At 53.9% G+C, this 27,284-nt stretch overlaps 1 protein-coding gene across 1 annotated transcript in view; it reads right to left on the bottom strand.

The window, feature by feature from the left end:
* Positions 1 to 11,164: 11,164 nt before the first annotated feature.
* The window catches only part of LOC101672166 (protoheme IX farnesyltransferase, mitochondrial), a 128,761-nt gene continuing 112,641 nt past the window's right edge, over positions 11,165 to 27,284 (bottom strand). Inside the window, exons 6-7 of the mRNA XM_004760138.3 lie at positions 25,529 to 25,761; positions 11,165 to 13,040 (exon numbers count right to left, since the gene is read on the bottom strand). Of these exons, the coding sequence (XP_004760195.1) occupies positions 12,634 to 13,040; positions 25,529 to 25,761 (640 nt within the window). The 3' untranslated portion in view covers positions 11,165 to 12,633. The remainder of the gene's footprint in view (positions 13,041 to 25,528; positions 25,762 to 27,284) is intronic.

Below are 27,284 nucleotides of genomic sequence, written 5' to 3'. Positions count from 1 at the left end.
AAAAAAAAGATAAACTGATAGCTTTTGGGGTTACTCGTTACTGCGGTGTAAACTAGCCCGTCCTAGTTGAAACGTTTCTCAAAGTCCTTATTGTGCAGTATCAGGAGAAAAAAGGTTGGAGGAGGAGACAGAAAAGTTACATAGTCTGATGATCTTCCCTTGATAAAAGGGGGTGTGATTTATGAACTGCTTCTGTACAAAAGGACACGGCGCAGGGGATGAGCGGTCACTTCCGTGATAACATGGTGTTTTGTTTTTGAGGGGTTCTTCTCCCTTGGAGGCTTGGAAGAAGGAAGCTGCCACATTGTGAGCGGGTCTTTGGAGAAGGCTAGTGATGTGAGGAAGGTGCGGTGGCCTTTCGTCGCCGAGAGCTATCCCACGGATGGGACCCCAGCGTTACAACCATGCAAGGAGAGCTCTGCCAACAATTTGGGGAAGCTTGCAAGGTGACCTTTCTCTGGTGCAGCCCCTGAGGGGACCTGCCTGTGAGCATCTCCGGTGAGACCCTGAGAAGGGGACTGGGACCATCTTATGCTCTGACTGGTGACGCACAGAATTCAGAGTCAGTAAATGGCGTGTTGTTTTAAGCTGTAAATTGTGGTAGCTTACCAGGCAGGAACGGGAAATGGATGTACTTGATGAAAACACTTTTCAAGTCAGAAAATCCCTTACGTGCTCAATGTTACTCTTTCGGTAACACGGTCTTGGGATCGGCGACGGGCCTGGAATCATCTGAGGGACTTGGGATCGAAGGTGAACTAAACGAAGATGTTGCCCGAAGGCCTGTACCATCTGGTGAGGAAAGGAATGGGTGAGGGAGACAGAGAGCCCAAGACACATTGCATTAGAGCGCCCTGCGCGCTCTGGGGGACAGTAGGACGCGTGAGGGGATGGTGGCCGGTGAGTCCTGCGGCCATCTGGAGATGGAGAGTTGCAGACCCAAGTTAAGCTGGCCTGCGTGAAGACGGCAAGAGGGCCAGGAGGTTGGCGTGAAGGCCGCAAGAGGGGAGCCCACTGGGGACTGAGGTCGGATGGGTCCTGGGGTGTTCATCCTATGGGACCTGGTGGGCCCTTTAATCTGGGGAACCACGGCAGGGTGCCCAGGAGAGAAGATGTAAAATGATCTCTCCAGCAGTAGAAGGGCAAGGAAGGAAGGGAGCCATTGGAGCCCTCCCCCTGCTCCTCTCCCCAGCAAGAGACACCGGTGATGACCCCTGGATTCTGGCTCCATTCTGAAGATCCAGTCGCCAGGGTTTTCAGGAAAAGAGGCAGAGAGGAGGGTGTGAAGGTTTTGGCGGAGTGAACGGGGAAGGCAGCTCCGGGAGGGAAGATGTTGGTGGGGCGCGGAGATCAGGAGTCTGGTGGGGCGCGCGGGGTCTGCAACGTGTCTTAGACCTCGGAATGGAAATGCCTCTGTGGCAGGTGGAGAGACGAGACTGGAATGAGCTAGAAAAGTCAACACTGGCGAGCCCCCTTCGGGGTGCTGGTGCATGGCTGGTGTTCCCAGTTGTGGGACTGCCCGGGCTCACGAGGGGCCGTGGAGGGGGAGGAAGGAGAAGAGGGTCAGAGATTGAAGCAGAAGAACCGCCAGCCCGGGCTGACAGCGAGCACCCAGTGAAACAGGAAGAACCTCCAGCAGCCTTGGGGTTACTAGAAGCCAAGAGGAACAGAAAGCACACAGCTGGGTCCAATGCTGTGAAGAGGTCAAGTCAGTGAGGAGGGAGAATTGCCCACTGGGTTTAGCAACGCAGAGGTCACAGGTGACCTTGACACCAGCGGATACAACAGAGTGTGGCGGTGGGGGGGGTGGCGTGCGGAAACCTGGTGGGCATAAGAGGTCACCATGGGGAGGTAATTGAAAACAGCAACTCCGGAGGGCTCTCTCGGACTTTGCTGCAAAGGGGAGCAAAGAGAGACGCAGGAGGCCAGCCGGCAGAGGAAGTGGAGTCAAGAGGGGTTTTTGTTTTGTTTTGTTTTCCTTTTAAATGGGAGACGAGGCATGTTTGTGTGTTTGTGGACGAGATCCTGGTGAGAACAGGGCATCCGTGCTGCAGGAAGGAGAGGGGAGGTTTTCTGGAGCCATGTGTTGGAGCAGAGGAGAGGGAATCAGAGTAGTGCGCACAGAGAGGGTCTGGCTTTAGAGGGAACAGCCCCTCCTGGAAACCCGCCCTCGAGCCGACTCCTGGGAGAAGATGCTGGAAGGTGGGTGATGAGTCAAACACCCTCTTTGGTAGAAATTCTCTTTTGATTGCTGCCTTTCTTTGGGGGGGGGGCACAGGGAGTGGGTTCACCAGCTGAGAGAGAACGGGGAGGGGGGTAGTCTGGAGCTGTAGGACGGGGAGAATGTGTGGACTGTGTCAAGGCCGTGCTGAAGCCCTTGACCATGAGCGGCATCGAGGCCACCCTGGGGAGCGGGCATCCTCCTCCAGTCACCTTCAGCTGGCCAGGTGCAGGCGTGAGCATCTGGCCATCAGCCCCCCTTCGCCTGCCGGAGGGGAGCCAGGAGTGGGGTACACCAGCTCTTCAACTGAAGCAAGGAAGTCCGGTCACTCGGGCGCCTACCCGTCGTGCGGGGTCCACTTGGACTTGAATTGCCTCTCCCCCGACGTCCCGGCTCCAGGGACCACCCGCATCTCTGCCTTCCCAGCTAAGCCGAAGCATCCTATTGAAGCTGGAATGGACGGTGGGAACGGACCGTCTTGCCCCAGAGCCTGGACCCGGGGCCGCCCGGAAGCACATCACACTCGAGGATTGACCATGACGGAGGTCACGTTAGCCACCGGGACAAAAGCTATTTCAAGAGACACGGGTGGTTCCAAATGACCAGCATGACCAGCTGGGGCGAAGGCAAAGTGACCTTGAGAGTAAGGAGGGGGACCGGGCTGTGGAAGAGGCAGAAAAAGGAGGAGGAGGAGGAAGTGAGGCTTATGGCAGCCCCTACCCACTGCAGATGGGGCCGGCGACCCTGACTTGCTACGGTGCCCAGCAGCCAATGGGTATCTTTTGAGACCCTGGGGGCTGGGGGGGTCTGTCACTGATGACTGAAGGGGGCCTTCCTCTCAGAGCAGGTGTAGGGACTGGAGGGCACCATCTTCACGACCCAGGGTGTGGATGGAGGCCCCTTCCCGCTGGTCGCTGGTCCCCCTCCACCTCTCCCAGCCCTGAGAACCCAGCCACCGCACTGTCCTCCCTCCCTCACCCTGCACCCGCCACCTCTCCCTAGATGCAGGGGCGGCTGATCGGCTGATGGCAGATTAACTGGCTAAGTCTTTCCTTCCCGAGTGGTCCCGGCTACCGGTGTGTGCCGGACAGCAGTTTGCTGGAATGCTGGGAGCCCAAATACTTATGTTAGGGCCTTTGACCGCACGCTACAGTGATGTAGATTTATCAAATGTTTTCCTCTTTCTGCCTCTTTGAAAGGCTGATTTATAGGACGCCGCCTCGGCCTCCCTTCCGTTCTTGAAATAGGAAGTGTTCGTGAGGAGCCGAGGTCATATTTAATATCTTGCCAAGGAGGCTTCTGCACTTGGCTAACAAGTGAACGACATCCCTGCCAAATGGCCCACATCTGTTTGGGCTCTTCTTTTTGACTAAACAAATTAGCATTAAAATACCTCGCCCCGGGAATGCCAAGTGTCCCTTTCTAGCTGAGGGAGCTGGGACAATTCTGAGGGAGGGGGCCACTGCCTGGGAGCACTAGCACTGGGCCAGGCAGATGTTTGTGGGGAGAGGGTCCCCGGCAGGCTGGTGGCCGGGGGACGATGGGACGGACCCCGGGCTGGCCGGGAGAGGCCTCGCCCTCCACTCCCTGCATATGCCCAGGGTTGGGGCCTCGGGGTAGGGGGCAGGGGCTGTGAAAAATGGACCCGGCTGGCTCATTTCTGGATCTTCGATCGGGAAGTTTTCCGCAGATGATTCCTAAAAAAGCGGAGATGTCTTCCGAGCAACATCTTATATAGAGAAGAAAGAGTCTAAAGGTGAGAGGTGCCTTTTCGGGGGCTCCTTTCAGGCTCTGCGTCCCCGAGTAGGGGGCTGGCTTGGGAAATCCCGGGGTGCGGCTGATGTGGTGTTGAAGAGCAGGGAGGGAGACGCCCTGGATTGTCATCGGTCAACGGCCTTATGATGACTGACTTCAATCCGCACCTGCAAACAGATGTGGTCTTTCTTTCTTTCTTCCTAACGATTTTACTTACTGGGGCGCCTGGGTGGCTCAGTGGGTTAAGCCACTGCCTTCGGCTCAGGTCATGATCTCAGGGTCCGGGGATGGAGCCCCGCATTGGGCTCTCTCTCCTCGGGGGGATCCTGCTTCCCCCCTCTCTCTGCCTGCCTCTCTGCCTACTTATGATCTCTTTCTCTGTCAAATAAAAAAAAATAATAAAAATAAAAGATTTTATTTATTTATTTTTATTTATTTTTATTTTTATTTATTTATTTATTTATTTGACAGACAGAGATCACAGTAGGCAGAGAGAGAGAGAGAGGAGGAGGAAGCAGGCTCCCCACTGAGCAAAGAGCCCAATGCGGGACTCGATCCCACTGGGATCATGACCTGAGCTGAAGGCAGAGGCTTTAACCCCACTGAGCCACCCAGGTGCCCCAGGTGTGGTCTTTCTTGACAGCGACTCCCCAACCACTGGTGTGACAGGGTAGGGACAACCAACCCTATCACCCACAAAACCTTCAGCTTGCCCTCGTGGTCATGGGTGGGAGGGACGGAGGGTGTGCCAGCGGCTGAGCCCTGCCTTTGCTGGGACCCCTCCCCCAGGCCTGGGGGTTCTTTTTTGGGGCTCCTGACATGGGCACACTTCCTCAGTGCCCTGACCCCAAAGTCTCCCTGAGGACCAAACTAGAAGGTACTTCCCTTTCCTTCATCACAGGAGGGGGTCACTGCCTATGTACCGGGGCTCCGATTGACTTGACCCCGGCTGAGTGGGTCCACAAAGGGCACAAACCCTAAGTCAGGCCAGTTAAGGCCATCATCTCAGTACCAAGACTTCCTTCTTTTTCTTTTTTTTAAATATTTTATTTATTTATTTGGCAGACAGAGGCAGGCAGAGAGGTAGGCAGCGAGAGAGGGGGAAGCAGGCTCCCTGCCCAGCAGAGAGCCGGATGTGGGACTCGATCCCAGGACCCTGAGATCATGATCTGAGCCAAAGGCAGAGGCTTTATCCCACTGAGCCACCCAGGCACTCCAAGGCGCCCCTTTTTAGAAGAGTTTATTTATTTATTTGACAGAGAGAGAGAGAGAGAGAGAGACAGAGGGAGTGCAAGGAGGAGGGAGAAGCAAGCTTCCCACTAATCCCAGGACCCTGGGATCAGGACCTGAGCTGAAGGCAGACACTTAACAGACTGAGCCACCCAGGTGCCAAGCCCCCAAGATTTCCTTTCTTGCTAGGTTTGGATAAGAAGTTTGCCACAAGTTAAGGAATAACAAATATTTGTGAATAATAGGGGTTCCCCTATCTTAAGGGGAGAGAGCTTGCCAAGAGTTGTGCCAACAGCAAGTAGAGGGAACAAACTGTCTCCTGGATGGAGCCATGCCTGAAGTTAGATTGCTTCCAGGCTTATCCACTACAGGAACTAACACATCCCTTCTCTTAATTAGGCTTGTCCGTTGCAACTGAGAGTCCAAACCAAGACAAACGTTGGTTAACGATTAACGGAGGAGGGCACACTCTGCCAGGAGAGTAGCTGTGGATTTTTCTCCCCATCTAGTTCTGGAGAGCTCACCTATATTTTAGAGACCAAGGGCCAAGTGGTCGCCTGAGGGGCCTAAATTAATGAATATGCTGGTGGGTTATTTAGATTGGAGAGACTCAGAAGGGTGGGGAGAAGGAAGTTTGTGTGTGTGTGTGTATGTAGTTCCTGTTCTAGAACCTTTTGGGCAGAAGCACTGGACTGGAGGGGAGCCTGGGGCCATGCTCTCAGCCCAAAGGCGATGCACGTCGTCTTGAGCAAGCAGTTTCTTAGAGCGCGCTGCCCATCTTACGTGACTGCAGTTCGAGGACTGGCCAAGATTTTCTTGGGGAGATTCCAGGCAGAGGCTCAGGCTGTTGGTGGTCTGCAAGCTTTGGGGAGGCATGCTTGTGTGCATGAGGGGTGGGGGCAGGCGGAGGCGGTCTGGGTCTTCCGCAGGAGATCAGACCGGCAGTCAAGGCCATCAGGGAATTGCACCACCTTGTCTCCCAAGCTACGACCCTAGAATATCCCAGGGTCCTCTTTCTGCCAACCACCCAACCTGGCCTGTGGGTTTCCCTCTGCCCTACCTTTGTCCCTTCTCCCTTGTCTGCCCAGGTTCAGACCATTTATCCTCGGCTGGTCTCCCCAGTTCTCCCAGTCCACCTTCCAGGCCACGGCCTGACTCTTACTTCTAAGGCATGTCCATGGCCTGCTGTCCTCCTGCTATCTTCAGTGGCTCCCCATTACTCCTAGGGTGAAGTCCAGACTACGTCCTGAGGCATATACAAAGCCTGCCGATTCCATGCCTTCAGTCTCATCCCCCATCCGTCCCTTGTGCCCCTACTCCAGCCATGAACTTGGTTTTCCAGACACTTCCAGACACTACACGAGACATCCCGCGGGGCCTTGCTCACCCTGGTCTATGCTAGGAACGCCCTCGCCCCTCCGGTTCCCCTCCCCTGCTGCGTTCTGCCTGATGATCAGTGGCCGACGCTGAATTCTTCCCTGAGCGCGGAAGCCCAGCTGAGCCCAGCAAAGCCCCATAAGGAGAAGACGGTGTGACTAGGGTAGAGAGAGCTGCAGGCTCACTTTGGCTCAGATGTCCTTAGAAGAGAGTCAGGACCTACTGCCCGATGGCTATGCGATGGGCACGGAGCCCAGAGGAGAGGGTCAAAGAGTCAAACCGAGACCCAAGAACCAGGATCCTGGAGCAGTAGGTGCCCAGGAGACCCAGGGGGGCTGAGCCAGCCCCCCACGGCAAGGTGTCAGGGCCCGGAGAAGGTGGAGACCATCCAAGCACTCCAGGTCAGAAATGGGGTGCCCCTGCGACTCCCACCCTGCTCCTGGGGTCCTCGCTCCCCACGGATCTCCCAAGCGGACTCCTGGGGGTCAGGGAAGGATCTGGGTTCACCTCTTTAGCGGCATAGAGCCCTGGGGGATTGATTTGCTCAGGATAAGAGACTGAATGGGTGTGGAGTTAGCCCATACCCTGGGTGGGGAAGGGGGGGGGATGGTACCCCTCCTCTTGCCGGAAGCTTTGTTTCAGTTTGTGTTTGTTGAAGCTGGGAAGGGGTGTGGGGGAGGTCTTGTTTATGTTTGTCTTGCTGATGGCCACTACGATTGTTGATTGTTCCGTCCTGCTCACCTTGCTGTCACAAGATGTTTGGCGTGGAGCGGGGTGACCCTCCCTGCTCCTGCCAGTCCCACCTCTGCACTGGGCTTTGCTTTAGTGAGAGGAGTTGATCCCTAAGTGTAGTTTTGGGAGGTCCCCAGCCCACAGGGCCTCTGGATGCCAGCTCCTGAGGAGAGACAGGCTTTCAATGCTGCCCCCCCCCGCCATTTTCACCCACCCAATCCGGCTGACCTGCCTTCTTGACCTTGACCTGAGCTTTGCGCCTGTTCTCCTGGCTTGCACTTCTCAGATGGGTCCCCCAAGTTATGAACCGGTATGCTAGCGGAGCCCACGGGTGCTGGGAAGGAGTCCAACCAATGATTTTAGGGGAAAAAGGTAGCAAGACACTAAGTTCTTGCCTAACCTATCTGAAAAAGCCCCCCCCCCCAAAAAGAGGTGGGGGTTGGGGGGGCAGAGAGAGAGAGAAATAATGGCCAAGAGGTCCACTCGACTAAGGTCGCTCTTCTGCTAAGTACTCAAGCCAAGATAGCCCCAAAGAGAGAGGAAGTGGTAAAAATCTATCGCATTCGGAAAACCAAAACTGTGAGAAATCGAGAAATGACAGTAACTCATCCTGGGTCAAGTCTGCTGAACACGAAGATGCATTCACCCCAGGTTCGGTCCCAGGGGGTGGGCACCACTTTCCTCCACCCTCAAGGCCTGGTCCAGGACCCCAGCACAGACAGTCGTCCCTCCTCCAACTCTGGCCACCAGTCGTCCCTCCTCCAACTCTGGCCACCACTCCCCTCACAGCGGCTCCCCGGAAGCCACCCACACCTTCCTTCTGTCACTGACTGATCGTCGGCCGAGTCAGTGCTGCTTCTAGGTGCCAGGGGACACAGCGGTGAGAAAGATTGCTGCCTTATTGGGGTTCGAGTCTAATGGGGGAAGCAAGGAATGGTCTATAGACCAGTAAATACAACACGCAGGTTGCATATTGATGGGTCCTAAGGGAGACGGATGCAGTGGAACAGTGCTCGGCTAGGTGGTGGTCTCCAGGTAGAGCAGGCAAAGCCCAGAAACACGTAGAAAACCCAAGCCAGTGGGCAGGAGAGGAGGTGAGGGGTGGTCAGAGTCAGGACAGAGGACGTTTTCCAGCCGGTGGACTCTGCGATGCATCGCCGTGAGCGGTGACCCAGGCTGGGCCCATCACACAAGCTCGGGGAGGTCAGACGCTGCCAGGTGCCTTGCCTCTTGGATCTTCTGCGATGTGCCTGGCGGGGCCCAGTGACGGTGGGACAGAACCCAAATCAAGAAGTGAGAGCCGGAGCTTCCTTGATCCAGAGTATCTCTTGGTTAGGAAATTGTGCCTCAAGATGCACGGAAACTAATATTTTTGAGTTTCCAACAAAGACTAAGCAAGTGTATTGCACCTGCTTACTTCTAGTGTGTGCAGATGAGCAGATAGAAATGTACCTACAGGGATCCCTGGGTGGCTCAGTTGGTTAAGCCGCTGCCTTCGGTTCAGGTCATGATCCCAGGGTCCTGGGATGGAGTCCCACATGGGACTCCTTGCTCGGCAGGGAGCCTGCTTCTCTCGCTGCCTCTGCCTGCCTCTCTGCCTGCTTGTGTGTACTCTCTCTCTGGCAAATAAATAAAATCTTAAAAAAAAAAAAAGAAAGAAAGAAAGAAACGTATGTACAGTTGACAGCTGATGGGAAAGACCCCAAAGCAGTCTGCCAAGTGTCCACACCAATGGCCGGACCCTATTTATCTTCCTCTAGCCTTAGACGCCCGGTTGGTTGAAACCACTGACTTGACCAGAGGGAGAGAATGTACCCCCGCAGCAGCAGAGCCTTGTGGCTAGAGCCTAGAGGCCCCATGGGCCTCTAATTCCAAAGAAAGAACCAAGGCAACATCCTCATCTCCTTTCAAGTCAAATGAGCTATTCTCTTAGAACGTGAGCATGTCCTTAGAAGGGACCCTTCTGTGGTCAGTTACAGGTATCTGATCACCTTGGGCGTGTCGGGGAGTCGGGGACCCCAGCTCTAGCAGAAACAGAGGAGGCAGCCTCCCGTTACACCAGGGGCAGCAAGCAGGAAAAGCTTTGCTCTGCTCCCAACAAGGCCTGCCTGGCAGAGAAGTGCTGGGTCCCCGTTGTTTCCCTAGCACAGCAGACCGGAGGGGAGGAGCATGGCGGGGTGAGGGAAACCAGGGAGAACCAGCGGCGGGAGCTTCTAAGCCAAGCACGGCTCTTGACAGTTTTGCCTTTTCCAGAACCAGCAAACGGGGTGCTCAAAGCACATGTGTCGAAAGGTGTTTCTATGGAGCCCATTTTTATGTTTGAAAACACAAAAGCGGGGTCCTGGGAGCAGGGAAGGCATCCCCGGGCAGCTGCAGGCTTCCAGAGACAGAGCCTTTGGTGAAATGTGGTTTTATCCTTAGAACAGATACGGGGGCTTTCTTGAAATAAAGGGAGGCTGGTACAGTTTCCCCAGGGCCAGAAGGAACACTGTGCTAAGAAGCCTGCTTTTAAAAAAGCTAATAATGAAGCAGCTGGTTGCGTCCTTTCCCCCTTTTATTTGTTTGCTGTGTTCTAGGATAACCGGCCTCCCGGTGCAACCCTGTTTCATATCTCCAGGCCCTCCTCCTGCTCCTGTAGCCCCTACCCCGTCCGGGCCCCCAGGGACCTAGTCCTGCACTTGCAGCCGAGTGGCCTGAAGGACCCGGGTAAAAACTGATTAGTCCAGAGATCACGTCCCAGGCTGTGCTCCCGTCCACTAATTCAGGAGCGGGGTGGGAGGTGTTCCCGGGGAGAAGGGTCCTACACTTGGGAAGGACCAGGGGATGCAAACACAGAGACTTTTTTTTCTTTTTTTAGTTTTACTTAATTTTGGGTCCCCTGAGGCCGTACTGCATGCGTCTAAGTGACATCTGAAGGGAGCTGTCGTGTTGGCAAGACTTCCCACCATTAAAGAACAGGCCTCACCCACCTCGATAATGCTGATGAGCACAAAGTCCTTAGGAAAGGTGGTCAAGGTCAGGTGTGGAGAAACAAGGTGCCCCAGGGCTCCGGGGGAGCAAGCAACATCCTGAGGCCTGGAGGGTGGCGGGGTGGGAGGCGGTCACTGGAGCCTGAAATCCACATTCCACACTGGGACCTACGGGGCAGGGGTTTGGGGAGGTGGAGGAGTCATCTGAGAACAGGGTGTCCGCAGGGAGGTCTGAGGCATGGTGGAAAATCCCCAAGGTGGCTTCACATTGGAGATACCCGGAGAGAAAACTGGGTCTGAGCACTGAAAAGCTGCAACTTCATTTGCCCAACGGGGACGGTATGCAAGTCATTGGTATTTTCCAAGCAGGCGAATGAGAGGCCTAGGAGGCAGAAATCTGTGCTGGTTTGGAAGGAAAGAAGCAACTGGGGGATTCCAAACCGAAGGGAGGGTGAGGGCAGGTCGGTCATGGCTTTTCTTCTTAATAATCATGATGCTTAATAATTATGCTCTTATTCTTTGGAGTATACAAGTATTACAAATCAGGTTTGGGGGTTCCTGAGTGGCTCAGTTGGTTAAGCATCTGACTCTTGGTATCAGCTCAGGTTAGGGTCTTGAGATCGAGCCCCGAGTCAGGATCTGTGTTGGGCAGGAAGTCTGCGGTCTCTCTCCCCTACTTAAAAAACAAACAAACAAACAAACAAAGCAAAACAAAACAAACAACAAAACAAAACAAAAAAAACTAACACCCCCCCTGCCCCCCAGTGTGTTCACTTCTACCGCCTTGACACAGAAATACTGATGTGTTCTAATCATTTGCTGGCTCATAAAAGTGAGTCACCATACAAGGTGATTAAAGAAAGGACCTCACACACGCTTCTGTTTTTACATACCGGTTTATTGCAGCAGGAAAAGAGAATGGAGGCATTTCACAAATCTGAAGGCTGCAACAAGGTGTTGATGTTCTTTGCACACATTCCTATGCCATGTTCCCCACAGTCAAGAACCGGGATACAGCCAAGAGGTAATATTGCAGATAAGTAGAAACAGGGGTCAGATGGTATCTAACGCTTTAGAAATGTCTGAGAACAGGCATATTGCAGGGACCATCTGAATGTTGCTTAAACTCCCCAAAATGAATTCCTACAGGGCAGCAGCGCCCCAGGAGACGGAGTAAAGCAAATACCCTGTTAAGCATCAAGACCTTACAGGAAGTGGGATTTGACAGTGGACTAGTGGTGCATGTGAGGGACGGATAGATGGAACCACAGGTGACTGAGGCCACACCTGGCTACAGGTGAACTCACACAACTCCCGGAACTGCACGAATCCCCAAGAGGAGTCCAGCCCAAGCCTCTGGCTCTTGCGGCCATTGGACATATGGGGCTACTTCCTGGATTCAGATGGTACCCGGAGAGAAATGTGGTTTTTCACTAAAGGGACAAGAACATGAGCTCTGTGGCTGGCTGGGCCAGCTCACCTTTTTTCCGGATTTCCCTGCTCTGGTGGACAGCAGAGGCCAGAGGGGGACAGTAAGGGGTCAGAGGCAGACGGACTGCTGGTGGCAATTCTGGCGCACCCTTCCAGAAGGAAACGCTTCAGACACCTCCTGTATTTCAAGCCAACTATAAAGATGCCTTTGATTCCGCTTGGTAATGGGGGTGGGCCCGGGGCTGGCAGTCCTGTCCGAGATCCCCTAGGCAACCGTTTGGAATTCTCCTTTCCGGAGTCGGGCAGCAGCGCACCCTTGGTATTCTGTTATTGTTTGGGGGGATATGCGGTTGGGAATACACGTGAGAAAGCCAGAGTCCGGGCCCCGGGCTCACTCACAGGGAGGGCCGGCGGTGCGCACAGCCTCCCAGGGACGCGGCCCTCCAGACTCCTGAGGACGCAGGACCGCAGACGCAGTCCTAGTGCTCCCTGGGCATCTGGCCACCTCGGCTGGCCAGGTGGGGCGTGTGTGCGTGTGCGTGTGTGTGGCCCGAGAAGGAAGAGGTGCCCTTGTACATCCACAGGAGGAAGAAGAAAAACAACATGGGTGTTGGAGAAAGAAATACATAAAGACCCTTCAAGAGAACAAGATTCTCTTTGTATTCATCACCTGAGCCAACCTATTTATTTGGGGAGCATTTCGGACGTTACTATGGGAAAAAAAAAAATCGTTGGGTGATCGCTGAGCACCAAATCTCTGTACGACCTTGTACGAAAACCCAGCAATTTCCCTTCTGGGGCTCCAGAATTACCAAGATGGTCTTGTCTCACCGCAAAGGGTGCAGAAAAGAGTGCGTCTCCCCATCCGCGTTTTTTGCTCCTGTTTTTTTTTTTTTCCCCCGCGTGCCCTCGGGGGTCTTAACCCCGAGGCTCCCCCGCGGCCCCGCCCGCGCCCGGGGGCCGCTTGCAGGTGAGCAGGAGCAGCAGGAGCAAGGGCAGGTGCCACAGGCTGCAGAAGAACAGCTTCCGGGAGCTCTTCCGGTCCGCGTCGGTGTAGAACCGGAAGCCGAGGTAGGAAATGTACAGGTTGATCGGCAGCGAGACGACGGGGAAGGCCCACGTGGTGACCTGGAGCGCGGGCGCGGCGGCCGACAGTGCGATCAGGGCCAGGCAGTGGCGCAGCGCGACGCGCCGGCACAGGGCCGGGTGCGTGACCGACATCATGCAGTAGCCGCCGCGGGAGTAGTCTTCGCGGAGGCCCCAGCTCAGCGCGTTGAAGTGGGGGAACTGCCACGAGTAGAGGATCCCTCCCAGGAGAAAGGCTCCTGTGCGCGGGTGGACGAGAAGAGGGGTGTGGTCAGAGGGCACAGGGGCAGCGCTCCCCGGCGCCGCAGGCCTTGCCGGCCCCGCCCTGCCACCACCACCTGCCAGTCTGGGTTCTCGCCTCGGCTTGTCTGGAGGCAAGCCCAGGGGAGGGCAAGTGCGCCCTCTCCAAGACCCCCCGGCTTTCTCAGTACGCCCGCTCCTCCCCACCCCAGGACCTGAGCACCCGGGGCTCCCGTCCACGCAGCGCCCACTGCATTGCGGCGACCGGAGAAACCCCTGCACGGGCCCGGGGTGGGGGGTCGAGTGAGGGCTTCAGCTCTCCTGGCCTCCCCCAGCGAGGCGCTTGGGGGAGGCGGAGGGCCACGTCCCAAGCTGGCCCGGCCACCCAGACAAGGACCACCCCCCCCCTCCTCCGGGGGGAGCTGGCTGCTCCCTACTCCCAAGGACGGTACTAGGTACTAAACGCAGCGCCGGGCCCACTCTCGGCATCGCGGCTTTTGTCTGCGTCCTGACTGTTCCACCGTGGACCGCCAGGGCTTCTGGGGCTGGGGTCGGGCACATTGCACAGCGCCTGCACCCCGCGGCAAGCAGGAGGCATTCAGACAGCAGCGTTCAATCAGCGGAGCGGCAGGAAGGGCCACGGTCCCCGAGCAGAACGAGAACTTGTCGGCTTTGCGGGTTTTCACCAGGGATGTATTAGGGTCTGGAGCAGCATCGAGCCCCTCTGTCTGGAGCAGGGCCTCCCCTCGCCCACAAAGGCGAGATGCATGCACCTAGTAAGACTGAGACTTCCATGTAGTTTAGCTCATTTACTCTTGCCTACAGGCTGTTAGGTTTTATGCTCAGGAAGTGAGCCAAGAAGCTCAGAGGATGTTAAATTCTACAAAAAGAGGTTAAGGGAGGGATTCAGAGTGAGTCTGTCTGATGTGGAGACTGGCTCCCCTACCACACTAAGCTGCCTCCCCCAAGTCCTGACTACAGGGCTGCTCATTCCTATGCAGGCAACTCCCTGCCCAGTTACTCAGGCACAGAAGTGTTTGCTGAGCACCTCTCTGCCCAGTTGCTCATGCATGGAAGTGTTTGCTCCCTGCCCATTTACTCACATGGCAGTGTTTGCCGAGCACCTACTACTAAGTGGCAAGCACTACAGGGGATAGGATGGCAAGTACAAATCCACACGTGCCCCTCCTGGGGTGTGGGGGGGTTCACCAGCCAGGAGTTAGATCAAGAGCCACACTACTGAATCTACCTCACCACGCAACAGCTGTGCAGGAAAAATTTGTGCCACGAGGGCACAGAACACGACCCAGTTGAGGTGGGCAGAGGAGACATCTCTGAGGAAGGGAGATCGGAGCTGAGCTCTGTGGGAGCTGAGCAGAGTGACCTGGTCCCCTGCAGGCTGGCAGACAGAGAGGTCGTCACAAAGGGGCAAGAAGGAGCATGGTGTAGACAGGTATTAAAAGGAGATGAGAACATGTGTTAGGGTTCACAGAGCTGTCTATTGAAAGAAAAAAAAGGCCAGTTGGCCTGTATGATAATTTAAAAAAATTTATCAAAGTCAAAAGAGGGAGCAAGTGTGGCTGGAGGGGCGGTTGTGACGCACCACCCCCAACTTTGCCAAGTACTGGTTTGATCGTAAACGCAACAGAGAGCCATGGAGAGATGGTAACATGTTTAAGTGTGTGTGTGTGCGCGCGTGTGCGCCCGGTGTGCACGCACATAGGGGCCTGCACTTGGGGGGGGGCGGGGTGAGGAAAGGGCCGTGGTGTTTCTTGACCAATCTGTGAAAGAACACACTGGAAGGGCCCCGAGCAGGTAGGGGAGCCCTGGTCAGGGGCTGAGATGAGAGGTGACAGGAGCTGGTATCAAGGTGGGAACAGCAGGTTGGACCTGAGAGGCCTTCCTTGGGGAGGCCAAGTGACAGGGAGCGAGTGTGAAATAAGGCGGGGAAGGAGAGGGAAGTATCAAGAGGGGCTCCATGGAGAGGCCATTCCTTGAGATGACAAACAGGGGGAGGACCACGCATGTGTGACCTCGAATGTGTTCAGCCTGACACGCCCTTGGGACATCCAGATGGCAACCAAGGAATCGTAAGGAAGGGTCTGAGCTAGGACGTGTGTCTGGAAGCTACTCATACTTGCGTCTACCACTGGGCAAACCCTGGTGTCTCCTCATTGCGTGCTTCTCTGTTTTCTGCTTGAATGCAAATTCCTGAAGGGAATGTTCATTTTCCTTTGCATCCCTGGAGGAGAATATAGAAAGTGCTCGATGCCACTGCAGTAAAGGGTCATCACACGCACAGCGGGAGCCCACGTGCACAAAGGAAGGCTTACTAAAAGCCACCCGAGGTGCCTGTTTTCTAGCACTGATTTGTGAACCACAGGCCTATTAGGATTCTTCTCCTCCCCCTTTCTCCCTTCTCTGGGATGCTCTGCCTGGATCCCTTGCTCCTGACCTCCGAGTGCCTCCTGGGGGACCTGAGAGCTCCCTAACCTGCTGTGTTACCTACCCCGGCCAGCACTGGCCCGCAGAGGCTGCAAATTTGTAAACACGGTCCTATTTCAGGTAATGAGGATCTTTTAAGCCCCTCGTCTGTGGGAACATTCAGAGAAGGGGGGGTTGGGGCGCACTACTGCTAAAACAGAACTCAGCAGGCAACAAGGCAGTTTCAATAATTCAGAATCCAGGCTGGGGCTTCCAAGGTCCTGCAGGGGCCTGTGGCGTCCACGCCGAGGAGGATCAGAGGGAAGGAGCCTCTCTTTTCATCTCTGATCTGTATTCCTCCACAGTGTGGGCTGTGCAGCGACAATAGGGGCAGGCTTTCTCGTCACCCCACAGACAGAGTGGTGACTTTTGCTCCTATCATTCGGGGCAGATGTGTGCCCATTTCTGAGTTCAGCATGTCAGGCAGCTGGAGCGTATCAAGTAGGGCTCACGTGGGTGCAGACTGCGGAGGCCCGGAGCCGGCTTTCAGATCCTGGAGCCGTGTCTCGTGGGTTCCAGAAGGCCGTCAGTTCCTTTACAGCCTTCCACGATTACCAAATAACCAAGACTCGATGCGCGCATCCCTGTGAGGGCAAGGTTGCTGCCAAGTCCCTCTGATCCCTTTTAAGCCTGTCTATTAATAACCTGATACGTCTATATTTTAGTTCAAGCAAACGTAACCCCAGTCGGCTCAGGGAAGGCCTTCCCAAAGGCAGCACGGGCTTCCTGCCCCAACTTAAGTGGAAAGCTCACCGCTGGGCCACCTCATGGGAGCCATAGGGGTGGCGCAGACACCAGTCCTTATACTCAGGTGGGGAACACTGGGGTCTCACACAGGGGAGCGTGCTCATGGTGGAGGCACGGAGAGCTCTATTTGGGGCCATTCTGAGTTTGGGGTTCTGGCAAGACATCCCAGTTAAATGCCTTGTGGCGGTCCCATGCCAGGCCTTGGGTGGAGGAATTATACACTCACTCCTGCTCACGACCACCTTCCAGTGAGTGACATCACTCTCCTCCTACGGATGAAGAGATTCCTTAACGGGCCTCCACAGAGGTATTCACACATACCAGCCCCTTCTCTTGGAAGGGATGCGGCCCCACGAGGACTCAGACTGGTAACAGTCTGGTAACAGCGGACTGCCGGGTGCCAATTCAAATGCTGATGTTACCGGGCAGAGAAAGGGCTTGATGGAAGGAGAATCTCCATCTGCCATTTATTGGGGGGGGGGGTGTCTCAGGACCTTTAAAAAAAAGTTTGTTTCCATTAGGGACAGTCTCTGTCTTGACAGTGAGTGCCCCTGGGGAACTGGAAAGGACAAAAGGGGAAGGTTGGACTTCTCCTCCGTGTCCTGATGGAAAAGGACCAGGAAAGGGGGCGCTGTTAGATTCTCAGGGCCTTGGGGCACTCTGAGGTCTTGAGCATGAGGTACTGGGAGCAACCGGCCCGCTGTTCGGGGCCGGCTTCGTACCCAAAGGGTCTGAACAGATAATGGGCCACAGTGATGACAACCAGGGTGGGGGCGGGAGGAGGGGGCGGACAAGGCTGAGACATGTCCTGCCAAGAGACGGGATGTCAGTGAGGGCTCAGACCAGGGGAGGTCTCCCAGGGGAGGGCAACCGGGGAAGCCAGGGCCCAGTAGCCCTTCTGCTGTTGTATTGAACAGAGCTGGGAAAAAGCCAACTTCATCAGGAAACCAGGCTGGAAAGGGTTAAAATGATCCAGGCCCCAGTGTGGGCTCTTGCTTGCCTTTCTCAAAAGCCCTCTTTTTTGTGTGCCAACTGGAGTATTCTGTTTTGCTCAATCTGCATTTTCGGTTATGCTTCTGCTTAAAATAACATAATTAAAAAAATCATTTTCATAAGAGTAGCATGCTGCCTTCTACGCGAGAGGAAATTGGGTGTGGGTTTGGCTCATGTCACAAATGAAAGAGCTTTAGAAATCACAGCTTAGCCTTAATGGATTGTAATCAGAAAACCACCACCCCCACACGGTTCTACTTGATGGGCCACAACTGCCTGGGCTCCTACAAAAGATGTAAAACAAATTGCTCTCTTCATCAAGATAAGGTGAACCGGAACAGGAAGACTTGGATTAGTCCGGGGGCTGTGGTGGAACCCACCTTCCTTGTGGGGTAAACACAGAGCACTCAGTTCACGGACTCAAAGGCCTGGGCTCAGCCTCACCCCCCCCCGCCCCCCCAACCCAGAGCAGTCTGCTGTCCCTGGGACCTGCTATGTGATGAGAGGTGCAGTGTGTGCTCGAGGGCCCTCAGGTGGAGTCTGGCCAGGGAGGCAGACAGCTTAAAACAGGAGGACGGCCTCTGAAGGGTCACCTTGGGTGGAGAGCTTGTGGGGAACCCTGAGGAGGAAGACCCAAGTCAGCCTTAGAGAAGTCAGGGAAGGCTTCCTGGAAGAAGTGATTGGTGAACTGGGATCTAAAGATGGTCTCTGAGTCCCCAGTCTGCTCACACAAACTGTGCCTCTTCTGCTCCTTTTCACTGTGTTTTCTCATTTCCCTCCCCATCGCTGTAGAAGCTGTGCACGTATGTGGTTTAATCATATCCGGAAGACATGTCTGCTTCCGGTCTTTGAGGCAAAGATTTGTCGATCTATGAATACAGGAAATACCAGAAATCTGGGAGATAGACAGGTGTATCTGGGGGGTATGGTTCTCCAGAGGGAAGCAACTTCCTGGGCTCACAATGCCACAATCTCAGCTCAGAGGCGACACCAGAGGATACCCGGGTGTGTCCGTGGCCTGCTTTCTTTTCTTCCATATACAAAAATGGAGACCAGCCCATCTATTGTACTGCGTGTGTGTGCAGAGCTGGAGGGAAGCCACGTCTCATGCCGCCTTGCTCCGATTAGGGGGTCATATTAATATTAGGTGGGGCAAGGCTAACCAATGTCTTCCTAGTGGCCCGTTGCAAATACATGCGTTTTTAAAGCCTCTCAAAACATCTATCAATCATTTTTACATCATTCCAACCGACGGGCCGGGGGAGGGGGGCAGAGATCTCAACCACCGCCACCTCTGCTCAGGTCGGGAAACACTTGGCCATGGCGTTCACCCATCATTTTGTTGGCAAACAAAGCCAAGGCCATTGCAGCCACATGGTTTCCCGAGAGGATGGAGACAAAAATCTTCAAGTTGGAGTTCTGAGTCCCTGTGAGTGCCCTCCCAAATCAAAATTCCTTTTGGAATGGGGTTCAATGGTTTGCTTCCTCTGCCCCTGGTGGGCGCACATTCAACCAACCCCTTCCTGCATCGACCCCAAACCCCATTCACTGTCATTCTCTGCCCACCCATGGCCTTGAAAAAGACAAAGAAACAGCTTTAGTGAACCTTGGTGCTGAGCTGCGGGGGTCTGCCCTCCCCAGTACAACAGGCTCCCTCCAAGTGTGGCCCTTGGTAGCCGGTCTGTTCCCCGACTGGTTGTATTTGTGCTCTCGGGGTACACGGGTATGTAAACTGGGGCATGGCTGGGGGAGCAGAGCCAAACCCAAACTTCATGGTCACAGACTCCAAAGCCTTCCCTTTGAGGGCGAACACAAAGGGGCCTGTGAAACAGGTCAGCTTCCACTGTGCGATAGACTTCCACGGTGCTGGCCATAAAGGAGAGCGGGTGTGGGGCCGGGTGATCAGCTGCGCACTGATAAAAGGCAAGACCGCGGGTCCTCTGAAAACAGGGACCAGAGTGGGCAGTGACAGCTTGCCCTGGAATTCTTTGGAAGTGACTCAGGAATGACGAAGAGGCCCAGGGAGCAGGGGCCCAGGCACTCTCCCTCCCTCACCGTATCACGCACCGCCCACCATCCCTGGGCCCCCAGAGTCACCCGAGGCTTCCATCTGCAGGGAGACCGAGGCAGAGGAGGCACAGAGCTCTGACTCTGGAACAAGTGCCCCCCCCCCCCTTATTTCCCTCTAGGGAAGTTTAGTTGGGGGCATCTCGGCAGGTTCTCTAAGAAATCCCAGCGCTCTGCACTCCCGCAGCTCCCATCTGAGGGCATTTCCGTCTCTCTTATCTGAATACTAGTATGTTCCCTGAGGAGCAGTGACTAAACGTGCATCCAGTGCCAGACACCATGTCTACTAGAGGCTGCCCTTCCTAGGCATTATCATTTCCCTCAGGAAGGCAAGGGCCAGGCCCCTAAAAGCTGTGATCAGCTGGTCAGCTCCGGGTGCGCTTTCTGGGGCGGACCAAAGGCGGCCTCCAATTATACCGCTGTCAGTCTTGGGTCTAGCACCATGTTTCTCGGATGTTCTTTCTCAGCCTTTTGTGGGTTTTGTCTGCGAAGAGAATAAGGGCTCTAGTATTGTTTGGTTTGCTAATATTCCCAGGAAGCTCTTCCTTGTCCACCCTGTCTTTAAAAATATCATTTGTCTTAATTAATGCAGCCCTCGGAGGCTAGTTACGGAAAACGAATCTCCCAGAGAATGAACACAGACGCTCACTTTCAAGTTTCATTTCAAACTGAACCGGGGCTCTAAAGGGAATCTTTCAAGGTGCTTGGGTTCAACAGAGGCAGGTACTTAGGAAGGTCTTGATAAATGTTTGTTGAATGAGTGAGTGAATGGAACATTCCCTCTGTTCTATTCTCTTTTCTCATCTTGGAATAGAGGAGGTAAATAGAGTGAAACAGTATTTAACATTTTGTAGTTTACCAGCTGAGGCTAAAAAAACCCTCCTTCTCTTTTTTGTTACTAAAACCATCCATCTGCCAAACGTCACTTGCTGATAAGGGCCCTTGAGTCCTCATTTGTAACTGAATGTGGGCTGACATAATTAATGTTTACCGCACAACAACATCTGAATTACAAACACGACTGTCACCCTCCCTGGTTCCACAAACTTCCAAGACCTGGGATTGGGTCCGATTGGGAGACAATGACCAAAGAGAATCAGAGCCTTCTTAAAGCAGTGGGGGCCGTGGGGAGAGAGAGGAAGAGAGAGAGAGAGAGCCCGGGGAGCTTCGGCAAGGAGGAGGGGGAAGTACTTTACCCTGAGGCCTCCAAGATAAACTAAAGTTCCTCCCTGGAGGTAAACACTGTTGAGAAGCCTAATGCCTATGGCTCCAGGCCCGCTCCAAAGCTGGGCTGTCTGCTGCCCTCACGCACTTTATCTGCCAGCGACCCCTTCCCCGGGGGCCCCTCAAAGGTCACTTCTCTCACTGTTGTCCTGGCCACACCCGGGGCCAGAAAACGGCCCTCTTGGTTGGCCTTCCTGGTGTGTTTTTTATTTTTATTTTTTGCTTGTAAGCATTTTCACTGTTTTTTGGGAATAGCGGTTCAGCTTAAAAAAGAAAAAAAGAAGGCAAAGTAATTAGGCAGGTGGGAGAAAAGGCCTAACCCTGCGTGCTAGAAGGAAATGGGACCCAGGTACAGTCCCATGATCATGATTACCTTTATGGACCTGCTGGCCACAAACGGGCGTTTCTGAGCTGGGGCCCAGGGTGTGACAACACAGGGTGTCCGGCTGGGGACAAAAACCCCACCCCAGGCTGTTTGTGCAAAGCTAGCTGTTTCCAACTAGAAGAGCATCATATGGGAAAGTGCAGATACGAAGAACTCGCAGTGTGTAGCTTTCCCGGTTTCCATCCGCCCATCTGTTTGGCTCCCTCCCACCCCAATTCCAGCCCCCCTCTCTAGATGCTGGGGTACCTATAGGGCTGAGCAGGTGCTCTTGCTCTGCACCCATGCCCCCAGGGACAGCTAGAACAATGACATGCTTTCTGCGCTATCTGATGAAGAAATAACAAAGTAGTTGTGTGTGGGGGGGCAACCAGAATCCTATGGGATGTCCTTAGGCTTATTTTAGGTTTTCGGTCTCGAATGGAGGATGGGAGGCAGCGTAATCCTTCTCTTCAGTGCTCAGACCCTCTGGAGGTCCTAATTGGCCCTTGCGGCCACCTCAGAAACCACAAAATGATCTAGATGCTGAGAAGGGGGAAAAGTACTTTGGAACATGAACATTTCCTTACTCTGCAAGCTGTCTGCGGCCGTCTGGGATGCAAAGTGTTTTCCAGGGCTATTTATTTTTTTTCATCTTTCTTCTCAACTAGACAGGCCTAGAAGCTGTAGGGTTTCCACCGCCCATATGCCTCAAGCTACACTTTCAAAGGAGACCCGACAGATGCTTCATTAAATACTGGAGGGGCGAAATTTGGCTAGGGAGGGCGGGAGGGTGGAGGCCAGGCCCAGGACAGGTAGAGGCCTGCTAGAGATGGGGCAGGAGGCAGAAGGCACACAGGCTTAGGACCAAGAAGGAGGGCTCAGCGAAGTACTGCTTTCCAACACCAGGGAGACAACCCGCCTACAGTACACTGTTAGATGGTCCCAAACTCCGGGCCCTGCTGCTATCTTGCTTAAACCTGCACTCATTGCTCATCAGTGCCTTTCGCTAAAGGCCTCAGTGCCCAGCACAGAAGCAGGTCCTCCCTGACACCGGCATGAGGAAGCAGGCTGATGAGGTGAGTGGGTGGTCTCCCTGCCTCTTCTCTATCTTCTCCCCTTCCTTTCACTGCCGTTCAGGGGAGGGCTTCAAAGACTTTCTGTTCATACGCATCTCCCGTCGTGATCACTCTTGGGAGGGTCAAAGACAAAATGATTTGGAGATGCCACAGATGGGAAATATTTGGGGCCACTTTTGTCTCAGAAGGGGGCTTCAAGCCGAGAGCCCGACGAGAGCCCTAACCTCTGTGGTGACAGAGATGACCCCGTGAGTGCGTCTCAGACAATACCAGCTGCCCAAATCGTTAGGTATTTCCAAGATACCCTGACAGCTAGAGCTCTCTCTGGCTCTGTCTTTGCAGGCTGGTGGTTCTTAAAGTGGCCCCCGGACCAGGGGCACTGGCATCATCCAGCCGCTTGCTAGAAATGCAAGTTCTCGGGCTCCGGGAATCTGGGTTTTAGCAAGCCTGCCCGGTGATTCTGAGGTGTCCTCCCATTTGAGAACCACTGCTTTAGAATCGGGGGAGATGATGCCCTAGTGTTTAAAGCATGAATTCCCAGGGAAGATGGAACACACAGGTCCCATCAGGGCATCCGTGTGTCCTTCTCGGCAGAACTGACCCGGGAACTTTCCGCAAGGAGGGAAGCGCCCACCCTCTGTGCCATCAGTGCGGCAGCTCCTGGCCATGTGTGGCTGTGAGCAGCTAAAAGACAGCTCCTGGACTGAAGAACTCAGTGGTTAAGTTTACTGAGTTTACACTGAAATTTAAATAGCCACATGTGGCGAGGGGGTGTCCTAATGGATGGTACAGTTCTAGAAAGTGACCAAACATACGTATATGTAATCTTATTCAACCCAGTGTCTAAAAATCCCAGCGATATCAATGTTGAAACTATACTCCCTCAGATTCTACCTTTTTCCTCTGGATCACTTCCTCCTTTATAGGCTCTGGCACATAGCTGAGGTTCCGAAAATATTTGGCAACTGACCTGGGATTAACCTAGTTCTGTCAGCTGTAAAATGGAAGGTATTTATTCACTGGCTGATTGATTGATTCATTCATTCAACTTTAATCAAAGATTTGCTGCTTATCTCAAGTTAGCTCTAGCAAATTAATGTTTTGAACTTTTTTTTTTTTTTGAAGCAGTTTAAAGCATTATGTAAAGTAACACTCTGTAAATCTGACAAGACTTCAGGTGTAGGACTGGACCCGGGGGGTGAGTTAGAATTCGGGGGGGTAGGGGGCAGTAAACCAAGCTGTACTTGGGTGCCCTGCCATGAGGCTCTAGGATTTGACTCTGTGGGAACACCAATCTGTTTCAGACGGCTCTGCCTGATGTCAGGGTGAGTTCAGGTAGGTGATGGGGGTCTCATTTTTCAAGATAAACATGCACTTTTACCCTGCAACCTAACTCTGGCCCTCAGCTGTCCCTCACTAAGGAATTTGTATACAAACGACTGCATTTGGAGTACAGAAAGATCATATCCCCAATTTAAAAAAGAATTTTATTTTAAATATGACTGTTAGCAGTTTAGCCAAATCCACACTGTCCCTGAACACTAAGGACACCTGCCTGAATGTGTACTCCTAAGCAGGAAGACGTCTGCAAAGTTTTCTTTCTCTAGCCTCTGGGGATGCATTCTAGCCAACATGTGCTGAGGCTCAAAATCCTGCCCGAGGGACTGGCCTGGGAAGACAACAAAGGCTTTGAACACTCAGCAAGAATCTAGGTGACCGATGGAGGTGACCAAGTTCTGTGTGGCCGTGGACCAGACTGCTGCCACCTATCTCCAGTGACACTGGCCCCCAGGGCTGTCATACTTGGCCCCAGCCGTGAATCTGTCTGGGGGTTCTCAGAGAGATAAGGTTGTTTTGGGGGCCTAGTTCCTTTAGGCTGGGTTTGAGGAGCCTGGTTAAGGTTCCGGCAGTCATGGCAAGGTGTGGGGCAGTGTCCGTCACATAGGCAGGTGACTTGGGGCACCACATCACTGCAAATGGGGGTCACTTTCAGGGGCTCTACCTCGGATGTCTGGGCAATCACTAGAGAGTTCTGGAGAGGTACAGGAGGGGAGATAGACATCTGGGTTCAGACTGGGGCTCCAGGCAGAACTAGGAGGAGGAATCCAACCAGAAATTTGGCAGTAGGCAGGCGTGCTCTTGAATAATAAATTGCAAACGAGGGGGGAAACTTGGACACCATCTAGTCTAGGGATATCAGACCCATGCTTCCCATGCTTTCCACCCTCGCCCAAGACAGCCATCACTAAGGACCAGCAGTCTTTCCCACCAAGCCTCCTAACAGTTACAAACTGCTCAAAGTCTGCAAATCAATAAAATCTCATGACCTTTCTCGATCTGTATCAATCTACTGTACAAACAAAGAATACTTAATAATTACTCACTTAATCCTCATGGCAACTCCATGAGAAGGGACCACGTGGGAGAGGAGGAGACAGTAGCATAAAGAAGTCTAGAACGTTCCAAAACGTGCATGGCTAATGAGAAGTGGAGCTGGGCTCCGAACTTGGGCACCCCTGCTCCAGAGATCACTGGCCCGACCCCACTGTGCTGCCTCGGCTCCCACATGGATGAGATTCTGGCTTGGGGTTTTATCACGGAGTGAATGAGCATGTCCGTTCTAGAATAATTTATTTGTAGATTCGTGAAACCCCAACATTTACACGATATTAAAACCATTCTAAGAGACGATCATGCTAAAGGTGTAATCGCCTTTGTAAGCTTGCCAAGTCACAGTGTAAAGGCTTTTATGAAAAGCTTCAGAAATGTGGCTCACGGGGCAATGGTTTATGGTCAACTGCCTTTTGATCTCTCATGTGAAAAATATGTACTTACATATATTGCAGGAAACCTCACCACTTCCTTCCTAAGTGTTGGTCAAAAACACTAATTACCTGGCTAATTAGACTGTGAGGCTTCCCTTACACATGGTAAAAATGAGCTATTCACCCCACAAATTTCATGGTGACATGCCACCAAAAAGTAGATGTGTTTCAATGGTTTTACTGTAGACCCCATGAACAATTTAAACAAATCATATAAAAATAAATTTAGAAACTAATGAAAATAGGGCTGCTCCTTCGCCAGGGGGTGGGAGGGAATATCCTGGCTGTGTGGGAGTGGAGAGAGGAGGCAGGGAGCGGCCCGCGGGGGGAGCATCTGCTTGGAGAGCAAAGCTAGAGGCCGGGTCCCCACAATGTGGGACACCCCAAAGGACTCATCAGCCCCAAGTGGATCCGTGACTTTTAGGGACGTGCTTTTCATTCCACCTGTGCAGTCACGGCTTCTCCCTCAGTCTCCCCCCTAGACGTTCCCTGCCCCGGAAAGCACAGGCTGGCCTGAAAGCCAGACGAGGCCTCCCTTCCGCTCTGCATCGCCAGTATTTCAGACCGCCGCATCCGCCCGCTTGCCGAGAGAACAGGGACTGCCGGCGATGGACCAGCACAGACTCGGGTTTAGGGTAGGCGTGGCCTCCGCACCCCGGCGGGGGGCCAGCGGGCAGAAGGGGACCCGTCAGACGCCAGACACTCACCTGCGTCCAGGCTGCCGGTAGCCGCGGTCCAGCCCATGACAGGCGGCACGGCCCCGACCACGGCGCCCACCCAGGTGTTGGCGATGCTGATCCTCTTCAGCGGGGTGTAGCAGCAAGTGTACAGAAAAATGTTGAAGGCCCCCAAGGCTCCCGTGAGGGGGTTCACCCCCCAGGTCAGGAGGGCGATCCCCGGGACGGCGCAGCAAGTGGCGAAGGTCACAGCGAGCAGCGGGCTGAAAAAGAGCGGCAGACACAGACCCATCACTGTCCAGCCTGGCTAAGCACGTGGCGCACGCGCGCGGCCCGGCCCGAGCTGTAGGAGCGGCCCATGCACCTGTCCTGCGGCTGACCCAGAGGCGAGCGGGCTGCCTTCCTCCAGGGAATGCGGCACCGGCTCTGCCACACCTAAAATCAGGAGGGTTCTGGCCGCTCCTCTGACACCTGCCAGCTGGGAAGGAAGGGCCCGGGGTTCGCACATGTGCTGAGCCCCTTCCTGGCTGTGGGATGCTGGGCGGCACCTGCTCATCTGTGCGGCAGACACGGTGGACTGCTCCTCCCCGCAGACCAGGGCTTGCTTGACACAGGGTTCTGTTTTTGTTTTTGAGGTTTTATTTATTTATTTGAGAGAGAGAGTGAGCAAGAGAGAGCACAAGCCAGGGGAGGGGCAGAGGGAGAGGGAGAAGGAGGCTCCTGCTGATCAGGGAGCCCCACGTGGGACTTGATTCCCAGGCCCTGGGATCAGATGCTTAACCGACTGAGCCACCCACGTGCTCCACACGGTTCCGTTTTACAGTTAGTGTGGGGGACGTGGCAGCCACAGATAAACCACCCGCACCACAATACTGTACCATTTGGCAGAAACGAGTGTCTTAGTTCTGGAAGCCCTTCTGCCCCCGTGTATTTATACTTTATTTAAAAACATGGGGCACCTGGGTGGCTCAGTGGGTTAAAGCCTCTGCCTTCACTCAGGTCATGATCAGGGTCCTGGGATTGAGGCCCGAATCAGGCTCTCTGCTCAGCAGGGAGTCTACTTCCCTTCCTCTCTCTGCCTGCCTGTCTGCCTGCCTCTCTGCCTGCTTGTGATCTCATGCTCTCTCTCTGTCAAATAAATAAATAAATCTTAAAAAAAAATCACCCAATTAGCGGTAATGGATAACGACCGTGTGTCTGGGTGTATCTATCTGTAATGAATGACAGGCTCAGCATGGGACCAGTGCGGTGCCAACAGTGAAACACCAGGGGGCCACTCCCCAGTGACACGGCACTCCCAGCTGAGTTTCCTTCCGTGCCACAGCTGGTTTCAGACACGGGATTTCATGGGGAGTCCTACGAGGTCATGCATGCAGTGAAAACGGTCAAACACAACTCTCCACTGGCAGTGAATCTAAGACCGATTCCCATCAGAGCCCACTTTTTCTTTTATTTTTTGAGATTTTATTTATTTTAATTTAACAAATAGATAGAGCCAGAGAGTACAGGCAAGGGGAGTGGCAGAAGAGAAGCAGACTCCCCGCAGAGCAACGAGTCCCTTGCAGGACTCGATTCCAGGACCATGACCTGAGCCAAAGGCAGTTGCTCAATAGACTGAGCCACCCAGGTGCCCCCCAGAGCTCAATTTTTAAGATGGACTTTGTGTGGCATCTTGTGAAAAACTTTTTGAGAGTGTAGATTAATTGGATCTATACATTCCTGGTTATATGCACATTTGTTTCTTCTTTTTTTAAGTAGGTTCTACGACCAATGCTGTCAAACCAGA

The sequence above is a fragment of the Mustela putorius genome, unplaced genomic scaffold (assembly GCF_011764305.1).
Source record: "Mustela putorius furo isolate JIRA1106 unplaced genomic scaffold, ASM1176430v1.1 tig00000867_pilon_pilon_pilon, whole genome shotgun sequence".
In the NCBI taxonomy this organism is placed as follows: Eukaryota; Metazoa; Chordata; class Mammalia; order Carnivora; family Mustelidae; genus Mustela; species Mustela putorius.
Note: the sequence above shows the minus strand (reverse complement) of the source record. Positions and strands in the feature narration are given on the sequence as shown.